The sequence below is a fragment of the Heloderma suspectum genome, chromosome 5 (genome assembly GCF_057233095.1).
Source record: "Heloderma suspectum isolate Gila_16-S chromosome 5, 16-S_ref, whole genome shotgun sequence".
In the NCBI taxonomy this organism is placed as follows: Eukaryota; Metazoa; Chordata; class Lepidosauria; order Squamata; family Helodermatidae; genus Heloderma; species Heloderma suspectum.
The window spans coordinates 6,181,662-6,195,026 of record NC_139462.1 but is presented as its reverse complement, the minus strand read 5'-3'; the positions used below and the strand labels follow the sequence as shown (position 1 = coordinate 6,195,026).

The 13,365-nt window shown below is 45.9% G+C and overlaps 1 protein-coding gene across 8 annotated transcripts in view; it reads left to right on the top strand.

Moving 5' to 3' along the window:
• The window catches only part of LOC146343540 (C-type lectin domain family 4 member K-like), an 88,256-nt gene that overhangs the window by 59,734 nt on the left and 15,157 nt on the right, over nucleotides 1–13,365 (top strand). For 6 of the 8 annotated variants that reach the window (XM_084860179.1, XM_084860173.1, XM_084860175.1 and 3 more), the window contains 2 exons: nucleotides 7,219–7,305; nucleotides 10,075–10,226. In XM_084860179.1, the coding sequence (XP_084716305.1) occupies nucleotides 7,219–7,305; nucleotides 10,075–10,226 (239 nt within the window). The remainder of the gene's footprint in view (nucleotides 1–7,218; nucleotides 7,306–10,074; nucleotides 10,227–13,365) is intronic. The other 2 variants (XM_084860177.1, XM_084860178.1) reach the window with 1 other exon arrangement.

Sequence of the window (13,365 nt, the reverse complement as noted above, 5' to 3'; positions counted from 1 at the left end):
CTAGTGTATTAGCCAATTGGCAATTTCAGTGGTGCCCAGAGTCTATTACTTATTTGGGAATAATTATCTCTAGAAATATACCTCAAATGATTAGGTTAAATTTAAATAAGTTGATTAATGATATTTCACAAGATACAGATAGATGGGCATCTTTAAAGTTGAGTTTATGGAGTAAGGTTAATACACTTAAGATGAATACTATACCTTGAATTATTTATGTTATATAAGGTTTCCCTATACTTACACCTGGCAAATATTTCCAAAAACATAATGCTTTGTTTTGAAAATTTTTATGGGGCTCCTTTCCACCAAGAATAGCTTTGAAAAGGATGTAACTTCCAATTAATGAGGGTGGATTTGGTTTTCCAGATCTTGCTACATACCATCGGGCTTATTTGCTGATCTACGCTCAGTTTTGGTCTTTTCCACTCAGATTTGATTTTCCACCTTGGTCAGTGTTGGAATCTTCCTGTCTGGAGCCTCTCTCTAAATGGATGGCATTAGGTTCTTGGCATATTAAGGCAGATAGAGCTCCTCCCACGATCTTGGCAGTTAGAGATGTGTGGCGTATAATGTCACAACAATTACAGTTTGATCCATTTCCCCAAGCTAAATAGACTGTATGGGGAAATCCAGATTTAAGAATTGGAAAGAAAATGTTTCTGTGGTGGACTTGGACACATAAAATTATGTTTACCCTGGATCAATTAGTGGGTGTTGATGATGAGTTTTTGTTATTTTCAACTTTGCGAGATCAATTTGATTTGCCTGCTACAGCGGAATGGCAGTATTTGCAACTGAAACATTTGTTGGTATCTAGATTCGGTCCTGCTGACTTCTACTGCCTCAGAGTAGGGATGGCAGAGAATTCCGCCATGGATCTCAGGGAGGCTGAATGACAGTGCATTCGGCCCCCCGAAATCTGTGGCGGAACGGCCTGCCCCCCTGCCCCTCCCGCGGATCCCCCCGGGACAAGACTTACCTGGGGTGGATCTTCCGGGCGGCGGCGGCTCCGGCGGTGGCTCTGGCGGTGGTGGCTGCGGCGGCTGGTCTTCCGACCGGCTGCCGCCTCCGCCATTTGCAGTTTTTTTTTTTTTACACCGACGTGATAGGCTATGTAAGTTTTTCCGTAGCCTAAAAGGTCTGGGTAAAAAAAAAGGCTTACGCAAATGGTGGTGGCTACGGCCGCCGCCATTTGCGTTCCTTATTTTGGGCCGTCTTAGTCTACATAAATAATTACGTAGACTAAGACAGCGAAAATAAGGGGAACGCAAATAGCGTCCGCTACGCTATTTGCGTTCCCTTTATTTTTGCCGTCTTAGTCTACGTAAATATTTACGTACATTAAGACGTCAAAAATAAGGAACGCAAATGGCGGCGGCCATAGCCACCACCATTTGCGTACGCGGTTGTTGTTTTTTTCCCCCCAGAGCCTTCCGCGGCCGGAAATCTGGCTGCGGATGGCTCTGGCCTGGCTGGGCCTGGCCGGCTGCTCTGCAGAGCCGCCGCGGAGCACAGCCGGCCAAGGAGGATTCCGGGGGGGAGGAACGGAGCGCCTCCACCCCATCCAGGATTCTGGGGGGAGGGATGGAACACCTCCCCCCACCATAAACATAATCTGCAAAAGGTAAGTGATTTTCGTACATCCCTACCTTGGAGGCTCCTTTGCTATTGGAAACACTTATTGAAGCTGACCAGACATATCGTCCTATGATTCATGTTTATAAATACTTATTCTCAATGAATAAATATGATACATGGGGTCTACAGCAGGAATGGAACAGGGAATTGGAGTGTCCTCTTTTGTCTAATCAATTGACTTCTGTTTTGGTGTCTGTACTGGATATCTCTATGGATCTATCAATGTATAATTTTGCTGTTTTAAATTGTACCATTGTACATCGCCCAGAGTGGCCGGGTGACCGGCCAGATGGGCGATTAAGAAAATAAATAAATAAATAAATCTATCTTCAGTTACGCCTTATTCAGCAAAAAACATTTCTTTTGGATCTATTGGATGCCACAACATCTCATTAACAAAGGTTTGTCAAACTTGGCTAATTGTTGGAGGTGTAATGCAGTTAACGCTTCCCTTATTCATAGGTTTTGGAAATGCCTGGTAGTTGCTTCCTTTTGGGAGGAAGTTATTATATGGATAAATTTTGTGTTGGAAAGCTCTAGTATTTACTGATGTAAATATTCTCTGAAATTACTTACTAGCTTTTTGGAATGTAACACATGGTCAGTGTAAATGGATCATTTGCACTTTCTTGGCTGCTAAAAGACTGATACTACAATGTTGTTGTTGTTCAGTTGTTAAGTCATGTCCGACTCTTCGTGACCCCATGGACCATAGCATGCCAGGCCTTCCTGTCCTGCGCTCTCTCCTGGAGTGTGCTCAAGTTCATATTCATTGCATCGGTGATGCTATCTAGCCATCTCATCCTCTGCCGTCCCCCTCTCCTTTTGCCTTCAATCTTTCCCAGCATCAGGGTCTTTTCCAGGGAGTTTTCTCTTCGCATTAGGTGGCCAAAATATTGGAGCTTCAGCTTCAGTATCTGTCCTTCCAATGAGCAGTCAGGGTTGATTTCCTTTAGGATGGACTGATTTGACCTCCTTGCAGTCCAGGGCACTCGTAAGAGTCTTCTCCAGCACCACAGTTCGAAGACATCAATTCTTCGGCACTCAGTCTTCCTTATAGTCCAGCTCTCACAGCCATATATTGCTATTGGGAAAACCATAGGTTTGATTATATGAACCTTTGTCAGCAAGGTGATGTCTCTGCTTCTTACTATGCTGTCTAGGTTGGCCATAGCTTTCCTCCCAAGGAGCAAGCACCTTTTAATTTCATGGCTACAGTCACCGTCTGCGGTGATCTTGGAGCCCAAGAAAATAAAATCTGTCACTGCTTCCATTTCTTCCTCTTCTACGTATATGCCAGGAAGTGATGGGGCCAGATGCCATGATCTTCGTTTTGTTAATGTTGAGTTTCAAACCAGCTTTTGCACTCTCCTCTTTCACCCTCAACAAGAGACTCTTTAGATCCTCTTCGCTTTCTGCCATTAGGGTGGTATTGTCTGTGTATCTGAGGTTGTTGATAATTCTCCCGGCAATCTTAATTCCCACCTGTGATTCATCCGACCTGGCATTTCTCATGATGTACTCTGCATATAAGTTAAATAAGCAGGGTGACAATATGCAGCCTTGTCGTACTCCTTTTCCAATTTTGAACCACTCGGTTGTTCCATGTCCGGTTCTTACTGTTGCTTCTTGTCCCTCGTACAGGTTTCTCAGGAGACAGGTAAGGTGGTCTGGTATTCCCATCTCTTTAAGAATTTGCCACAGTTTGTTGTGATCCACACAATCAAAGGCTTTAGCGTAGTCAATGAAGCAGAAATAGATGTTTTTCTGGAATTCTCTTGCTTTCTCCATGATCCAGCAAATGTTGTTGATCTCTAGTTCCTCTGCCTTTTCGAAACCCAGCTTGTACTTCTGGTAGTTCTCAGTTCATATACTGCTGAAGCCTAGCTTGTAGGATTTTGAGCATCACCTTCCTGGCATGCGAAATGAGCGCAATTGTACAGTAGTTTGAACACTCTTTGGCATTGCCGTTCTTTGGAACTGGAATGTAAACTGACCTTTTCCAGTCTTGTGGCCGCTGCTGAGTGTTCCAAATTTGTTGGCATGTTGAGTGCAGCACTTTAACAGCATCATCTTTTAGGACTTTAAATAGCTCAGCTGGAATAGTGTCATCTCCTCTAGCTTTGTTGTTACTAATGCTTCCTAAGTCCCACTTGACTTCACTCTCTAGGATGCCCAGCTCAAGTTCAGTGACCGCACTATCATGGCTATCCAGGACATTAAGATCTTTCCTGTATAGTTCTTCTGTGTATTCTTGCCACCTCTTCTTAATCTCATCTGCTTCTGTTAGGTCCCTGCCTTCTTTGTCCTTTATCATGCCCGTCTTTGCACAAAACATTCCCTTGAGATCTCCGATTTTCTTGAAAAGATCTCTAGACTTTCCCATTCTAAAACAATAGAATCCTCGATTTCTTTGCATTGTTCATTTAAGAAGGCCTTCTTGTCTCTCCTTGCTATTCTCTGGAAATCTGCATTCAGTTGGATAAATCTTCCCCTTTCTCCCTTGCTTTTTGCTTCCCTTCTTTCCTCAGCTACTTGTAAAGCCTCATCAGACAGCCACTTTGCTTTCTTGCATTTCTTTTTCTTTGGGATGGATTTCGTTGCTGCCTCCTGAACAATGTTACGGACCTCCATCCATAGTTCCTCAGGTGCTCTGTCTATCAGGTCTAATCCCTGAAATCTATTCCTCACCTCCACTGTATATTCATAAGGGATATGATTTAGGTCATACCTGAATGGTTTAGTGGTTTTCCCTATGTTCTTCAATTTAAGCCGAAATTTTGCAATAAGTAGCTCATGATCTGAGCTACAGTCAGCTCCAGGACTTGTTTTCACTGACTGTATAGAGCTTCTCCATCTTTGATTGCAAAGTACATAATCAATCTGATTTCGATATTGACCATCTGGAACGATAAAAGCTCACCAACTGTAATACAATGACTGAGGACTTAACAATGCTAGCAACATTTGAAAGAGTGGTATATAGGCACAACTTGCAAAAAGCCTTATATTTGGATATCTGGTCTCCTTTTAAAGTTTATGTATAACTTATTCTTTCTCTCTCTATTTTTTTCTGCCAATAATATTGTAATATTTGAAAGTGATGATTTTAGAATATGTTGTTATATTTTTAATTTTTTAATTTTGTTATTTTTTGGGGGGTTGTTTGTTTTGTTAAAACTCACAATAAAAACATGCACAAATCCCCCCCCCCCTGCACATTTTCAGGCTTTGGCCTATGAGGGAAATGCACCATTTTGGCAGGGGTGTGTGTGTGTATGTGTGTGTGTGTTTAAATGAGTATTTTCCTACAACAAAATTTTCGTGAAATTCCCAAAGGTTAGAAAAACAGTCCACAAATTCTCAGAATCCACCTGACAGGGGAAAAGCTGGTTCTCTGTGGAATCTGTGGGTCAGATTCATGAAAATCTGAACTCATTTGGTTCTGTTGCGGATTTCTCTGACATTGTATGATGGAGAAATCTGCCATGGACCCCAATGAGGTTGCATTCCTGGGAGTGTGCAGCTCTCCATGCCAGAGCGTCCTCCAGAATTCTCCCAGCTTTTTTTTCTGTTTAAACAGGGCAAGATACCCCAATTGGAGCTGTAATTAGTATCTTGGGCAAATTATGGCTGTAATTAGTGTATTTCACACCATTTGCTGTCATAAAGTGCTTAGTTACTTAAAGGCCAATATGCAATGCTGGGCATGTACATTGCAAGGGTCCTTTGGGATTTGCAGTATATCAGTGTGTACTCTTCACAGAGATAGACACACCACTCTCCTTTCAGTAAGGTATTCATGAGGCCAAAGCTAGGCTTCTCTACACCAGGCTTTTATCCTGCAATCAAGATTGGTTACTCATGGACGTTTGCGGGTCCCTTACATGATGTCATCAACCTCCAGGGCTTCTCCCATGCTTTGTGACCATTTCTGCAGCTTTAGTTGTAATGGAGGAAATGCAGTATTTAAAAATGGTGATTTGAATCCCTCTGTGTAATTACAGAGTTCAACTATTACTGCAGCTATACCAGAACACCATCTAGTGGCTGTGTAATGAAACATATAGAAGTCCATGGCCACTCACTTGTGGGGTGCCACAGGGTTCCATCCTCTCTCCAATGCTATTTAATATCTATGTGAAGCCACTGGGGGCTATCATCAGGAGGTTTGGGGTGCAGTGTCATCAATATGCGGATGACACGCAGCTCTACCTCTCGTTCAAATCTTCACCGAGGTTGGCCGTAGAATCCCTGTCCAAATGTCTGGAGATGGTGAGTGGCTGGATGGGGAGGAATAAGCTGAAGCTGAACCCTGACAAGACTGAGGTACTTTTGGTGGGAGACAAGGGGAGGCTGGGGGATGTTGACCTGGTGCTGAATGGGGTACGGCTACCCTTGAAAGACCAGGTCCGCAGCCTGGGGGTCATTTTGGACTCCCAGCTGTCCATGGAGGCTCAGGTGTCAGCTGTGAGCCAGACAGCGCTGTATCAACTCCATCTGATACGGCGGCTGCGCCCCTTCCTTCCCGACCATCTGCTCCCATCGGTAGTACATGCCCTGGTCTCCTCTCGTTTAGACTACTGTAATGCGCTCTACGTGGGGTTACCCTTGAAGATGGTTCAGAAGCTGCAGCTGGTACAGAACGCGGCGGCTCACCTGATTAAAGGCAGCCGCCAGCGAGATCACATCACTCCGGTGCTGAAGGAGTTGCACTGGTTACCAGTTGTTTTCCGGGCCAAATTCAAGGTATTGGTTTTGACCTTTAAAACCCTATTTGGTTCCGGCCCAGCCTATCTTAAGGAGTGCCTCCAGCAGCACCAGACAGGCCGCTTAACAAGATCAGCCTCAGATGGCCTTCTCTCTGTCCCATCAGCCAGGGCAGCTAGACTGGTGGGGACGAGGGAGAGGGCCTTTTCTGTGGTGGCCCCCACTCTGTGGAACTCCCTCCCTAGGGAACTCCGCCATGCCCCCGCTTTAATGAGCTTCCGCCATGCATTAAAAATGTGGTTGTTCAGGCAGGCATTTGGGGTGGGTTAGGGTATTTTAGAAAATGTTTTTATTGTAGAATTTTATTGTTTTAAACTGTTTTATTGTATGCTGTACATCGCCCAGAGTGGCTGGGCGATTAATAAATTTAATAATAAATAAGTCGTAGAGAAATGAAATCCCCCGAGGTGGCGGGGGGGAGAGGAAGTGCATGTAAAGGGCCAATCTTAATCCCACAAAGAATCCAGAAGCAGAAGCCCCGGTAAAAGTTGCAGAATAAAAGGCCTGCTGTAGAGAAGCCCAGTGTAAGGGGAGAAAGACACACCTTATCATTGCTGCAACATTATTTCTTGATAAAAATTGAAGGGATGAACTTGGGGAACCCACCTGGGTAGGACCTAAGCCTCCCCCCCACCAAAGATCCAAGCCACTGAGAACCAAGAGTGCTCCTATTTCCACAGCTCAGTGTCTGAGTTTTCCTTCTTGTTTCATTTTAGTGTGGGAGAGGATGTTGGCATTAGGATTTAAAAAATATATTTGGAGAGCTTTTTAAGATCCCACTGAAACAATCTGTTGCAAACCTTTCAGATCAAGAAATGCTAATGGAAGCTCAGAAATTAGCAGATACGTTGGCCACGTGGGCCTTAAAAATCAATGAACTGAATGTTGCATTTGGTAAGTGAAGAGACTGTGATGCTTAAGAGTCAGAGGGAAGGGGGAACCCATCCTGAGTCCTGAAATGATACTTCTTGGGATTCTAGCTGAAGCTCAAGCTGCTTCTGAGAAGCAGGTTTGGCTCAAACCAGCATATTTGCATTCATTTATGGTAAAATTTATATTCCACTTTATCCTTCCATCAGCAGTGCTGAAAGAGGCTAACAAAACATACAGAAAAAATAACAACAATGCAATCCTGACAAATGAAATAAATGCAGAAAAATAAGACAAGTGGAACACTAAAAACAAACAAGCAAGCAAACACAGCATTGAAAACTAAAATCAAGGGCTTGCTGAAAAAGAGAACGTCTTCAAGCACTGGTGGGACACAAGGGCCAGGGAGATCCCCGTACGGATGCTGCCCCAGAGTACTCTTGCTGCTTGCCTTGCCACCAAATGCAGAAGGCAGTGGCTTGTCCTTCAAGATCCACATGGGAGGAGGAGGTGATCCTCCCAGTGTCTGGTGCCAGGCTGTTCAGGGCTGTAAATTACAGGTGACAACCAGCACCGTGAGTTGGAAAAGGGCCACAGCAAGCGCAGATGACGCAGTAAAGGGGTCCCATGATCCCGACGCTTAGCACTGCTCATGATGTTAGCAGCAGCATTTTGTTCCAGTTCAGCTTTCTGTGGGGTCCTCAAGGTCAACCCGACAGGGAGTGCATTGCAGGAGTCCACTCAAATGTAATTAACGCATGTAGGATTGTAACCATGTCCCAGCACACCTGGAATAGAACCAGTGTGCGCACCTGTTCACACTGAGCAAAAGCACTCCTGGCCACGGCATGAGGCCTGAGATTTGCCCCCACATGAAAGGTGTCCAGAAGGTATCAGGATTTAAGGCTTGTTCCTTGGCACAGGCAGGAATATATATAATTGGCCACAACTTTATTGATTTCAGCTTGGAATAGAGTGGGTGGGGAGTCAGGGGCTCAAAGCACAGCACAGACTGATGAAGTGGTCCCCTTGCTCGTAGGGATGGATGAACCTACCCCTGTGGCCCACCCAGTATTGGTGGGCGCTTGCTGAAATGCTTGCTGAAGAGGCCTGAGCCTCCCCGGGCCTGCACTCGAGACCCCACAAGTTTGCCAAGTCACCCCCACGCACCCTGGATCCTGTGCGCTAGTGCCCGCCGTTTTACCAAACTTATTTTTACAGAAAAAAGGAGGTCATTAAAAATGCACATATTTAAATATGCTCAGATTCGGGCTGGGAAAGCTTGACGTACACAGTTCTAGAGGAGAAAATAAGCTATTTACATATGCCTCTAATATTGCATAGATCAAGCTTTTCCAGCTTCGTTTATGCGGGTGCTTGTGGACAGGTCTGGGTGAGTGCAGGGAACAACTGGGAAGGTACGAGTGGGGGTGAGTGAGGCCAGAGGCTTGGTGGATGTGGTCTGGGAGTGTGGGTGTGGGGAGCCCGACAGACTCCCAGACCCAGTCGGGCATCTGTGCCATCTCTACTTGCTGCCACTTTGGGATGTGGCTGGATTGCAACCCCACACTGAGCTTAGACTTCATGCCACCCCCAACAAGGCTCTTTAAGGGAACCCCCCCCCAATGAAGGGGGTAAATGGGATTCCAATCTCATTCCTCTTACAAATGGTTCCAGCCCAATGCCTCCTGTGCATAAGTCATTGTGATTAACAATTAAAAGCTTGACCCTGCACGTATACTTGTCAGGCCATGGAAATCCATCATATATCACTAGGTTAATATTCTTGCAATGGGGAAGGTTGAAACCCTGCACCTTAGTGCCAATTGATGTGCAGATAAAATTCCTTTCCAGCCCCATTAACTGGCAACAAACACTACCAAGAAATTAGCTGCCTTTGAGTGGGTGCGTTGGTGGCGAAGTCAATGATGACAGCATCAAAGCCATTTAGGAAGCCCAGCTCTTACAGGCTCTTGGTGGACCAGAAGGGGGAAATTTTCCATCCAGTCTGCCAGTCTGCCAGTGAGCCAATGTAGCCCTGAGTGGCTCCTGGGTCTCCCATGCAGCTGAGCACTCAGCTCAGCTGCAGCAATGTGGCCACCTTCCTGGTTGGGAGCAAGCACCACCATAACCTTGCTCCCCAGGTAAGCCAGGAGCTGCATTTCTGAACAGGCAGGCACATAATCACTGGTACACATCTACTCAGTTAATGATATGTTTGTGTTTTGTTTTTAGTTTCTGATTTACTTTTGTTCTTCAGAACATTACAATAATGTATTTCCATTAAGCTTAGTCTGATGCCTTAACAGACGGGCCCATGGTCAGTAACTAGGCTGTGTGATGTCACAGATTGTGCAACATAGACGCATGGGTCAACACACAGGAGGATTCCATGAGCTCGAATGCTTTATAAAGCAGTACAGGGCCAGAACAATGTGGGCATCTTTCTGGTCCCAGGCACTCCATCTTCCCCATCTGGATTTGGACCTGAAAAACCAAGAAAATGAGGGTGCATGGAAGGTAAGTTGCAAGCAAGCACAATTTGTGATCATGGAGCAGGACTGTGAAGGCATCAACCCTAGCTTCCAATTTCCTGGCTTTGTGGAACTTGAGTCAACATGAAATCACCTTAACTTTGGTCTTAAATGGAAAGGTTCTTCATCTTTCATATATAGACATAGATATACCCCCCACACACACACACACCCTTCAAGCTGCTACTAAATCCTTCTCTTATTCTCTGTCTTTCTGTCTCTGTCTCTGTCTCTCGCCCAATCCTGATTTGGGTCATAGAGGACATCGCTAAAAAGCTTCGTCTAGACTGGATACATTTTAAAGGGGCCATCTATTTATTTGAAAAGAAGGCACGCCCCTGGGAAGAGTCAAAACAATTGTGTTTGGGGGAAGAGGCCCAGTTGGTTTGTATTGCATCTGAAGACGAGGAGGTGAGCAGAACATTGCCGTACATAAAAGGCAGAAGTAATCCTTCACAGAATTATAATTTTCAAGCCCATTTTTGGTTGCCTACACATACAGTATCTTTTTTCAGGCTCTATGTCACTTACCTGTTGCTTCCTACTCCTCTCCTTCATGAACAGAAGGAGAGGAGCTTCCCAGAGGCATCTAGGTGGCCACTGTGGGAAACAGCATGCTGGATGGGGTCAGATTTATCAGGGGTCTGGCGCAGGCTGATGGGACTTGAAGTTCAAAGCATCCTAGAAGGCACCAGGTTAGGGAAGGCTTATGTAGAACCTTCCTGGAAGATCCTTGCACTGGCTCTGAGAAAAACTTTTAGGTGCCATGTTGGGGAAATGTTTTCTTGTTTTGACCACAGTAGATTACCTAAGCCACATGATCCTCATCCAGAGCAGGCGTGTCAACACTTTTTCAGTCAGAGGGCCAAATTCAGTTTTGGGGAGGCTCTCAGGGGCCACATGCCACTTGTGGGTGGGGCCAAAGGCAAAAAGGGGTGGGGCCAAATACTAATATCAGCATATTTTAGCTTAAATTTGAGCTATATAAATGCAAGCAAAACCCCAAGCAGTTGTGGGGAAAGGGGTGGAGCCAGGGGAAGGGGTGTAGCCTTTGGGGAACCTTGGAGAGCCAAACAGGGATCCCAGATAGGTCAGATTTGGCCCGTGGGCTTGAGGTTAGACATGCCTGCTCCAGGGTACCTGGACGGACCTTTCCAAGGCACAGGCACTGCTTGACTGCAAGCGTTAGAGATGCAGAAAGACCCACAGAGTTGTCCTGGCTTCACTAGTTATCACTGTTGTCAAAAACTTTTATGCCCTTTCTGTTCCCCTGAGAGAGCTGAGATGCCCATGATCCTTCCCAATTGAGCCTCTACCCAAAGCCAGCTGTGGGCCGTGCTGTGGGTGCAGCAGTGCTTGTGCGTTCCAGTCCAGTCTACGAGGAGACTTGGCTCTGGGCACTGATGCTGTGGGCGCCACACTGTCCCAGCAGGTGTGACCCATGGTCACTACAGATCGCAACGCCACTGTTGGACCCAGATCGCCTAGAAAATACTCATTCCCAGAGTTGGAACAATCTGCATGCCTGCTTGACACACCAGGAACGGCAGGAGGGAAAACCTCACCCAAGCACTGCAGTTGCCTGAATCAGCTCTCCTGAAACACAGGGCAGTGGGGCCTGGCGGAGACCTCGGTTGCCCCTCTGCCTTGATTCCCATCCCACTTGACACTTCGGGTGTACAAGACCCTGGCAAGCGCCAAACAACGGCCATCACTGACTTGCCTTCCATCAAATATTCCCCATCCCCTTTTTTGTCATCAGTGCCACTGCCAAAGTGGATCCCCAAGTGCCAAAGAAACTGCTGCTCTATTCCTCCACCAATAAGTACTGCTTTGTTAGTACTGCCCACAGAAATGAACCTGTTGTGGCTCGATCATGGTTACCGCACACTCAAAACACTGAATGTTCTTCCTGTGGAGGTGCGATGGGGCCCTAGTCAGCCCACCAACTGCAGATGCTTTGCTGTGGAGGACCACTGCACTAGTCACATGCTCCAGTTTGGCTACTCCATGTGGTGACATCACTTCAAGGCTTGTCAAAGCCTCTTGTCTTCCTCCACACACCACACTGATTGCACTGCCATTTCAATCTACTTTCTGCTGAGGGGGTTTTCTTTTCCCTTTGTTAATTAAGTTGATATTCTTTTAATACAATTGCCCTAAAACATATTTCCCACTATAAAATAAGAGCAATGCAATACATATTACACACATCAATCAATGAGATGTCAGAACTCTGAATCACTTAATTAAGATATATACATTTTCACACTGACTTGTACATACATTAGAACATAAGAACATAAGAAGAGCCTTGCTGGATCAGACCAAGGGTCCATCTAGTCCAGCATTCTGTTCACACAGTGGCCGACCAGCTGCTCACAGGTAACCCACAAGCAGGGCATGAGTGCAACAGTACCCTCCCAGCAACTGGTGTACATCACTGCCTCTGGATCTGGAGGGAGCACATAGCCATCAAGACTAGTAGCCATTGATAGCCTTTTCCTTCAGGAATTTGACTAACCCCCTTTTGTTGTTCAGTCGTTCCGTCGTGTCCGACTCTTCGTGACCCCATGGACCATAGCACGCCAAGCCTTCCTGTCCTGCGCTCTCTTCCGGAGTGTGCTCAAGTTCATATTCATTGCATCGGTGATGCTACCTAGCCATCTCATCCTCTGCCGTCCCCTTCTCCTTTTGCCTTCAGTCTTTCCCAGCATCAGGGTCTTTTCCAGGGAGTTTTCTCTTCGCATTAGGTGGCCAAAGTATTTGAGTTTCAGCTTCAGTATCTGTCCTTCCAATGAGCAGTCAGGGTTGATTTCCTTTACGATGGACTGATTTGACCTCCTTGCAGTCCAGGGGACTCGTAAGAGTCTTCTCCAGCACCACAGTTCGAAAGCATCAATTCTTCGGCGCTCAGCCTTCCTTAGAGTCCAGCTCTCACAGCCATACATTACTACTGGGAAAACCATAGCTTTGATTAGACGGACCTTTGTTGGCAAGGTGATGTCTCTGCTTCTTACTATGCTGTCTAGGTTTGCCATAGCTTTCCTCCCAAGGAGCAAGCGTCTTTTAATTTCATGGCTACAGTCACCGTCTGCAGTGATCTTGGAGCCCAAGGAAGTAAAATCTGTCACTGCTTCCATTTCTTCCCCTTCTATATGCCAGGACGTGATGGGGCCAGATGCCATGATCTTCGTTTTGTTAATGTTGAGTTTCAAACCAGCTTTTGCACTCTCCTCTTTCACCATCAACAAGAGGCTCTTTCGATCCTCTTCACTTTCTGCCATTAGGGTGGTATCGTCTGCATATCGGAGGTTGTTGATAATTCTCCCAGCAAGCTTAATTCCAAACTCTGATTCATCCAACCCGGCATTTCTCATGATGTACTCTGCATATAAGTTAAATAAGCAGGGTGACAATATGCAGCCTTGTCATACTCCTTTCCCAATTTTGAACCAATCAGTTGTTCCATGTCTGGTTCTTACTGTTGCTTCTTGACCCTCGTACAGGTTTCTCAGGAGACAGGTAAGGTGGTCTGGTACTCCCATCA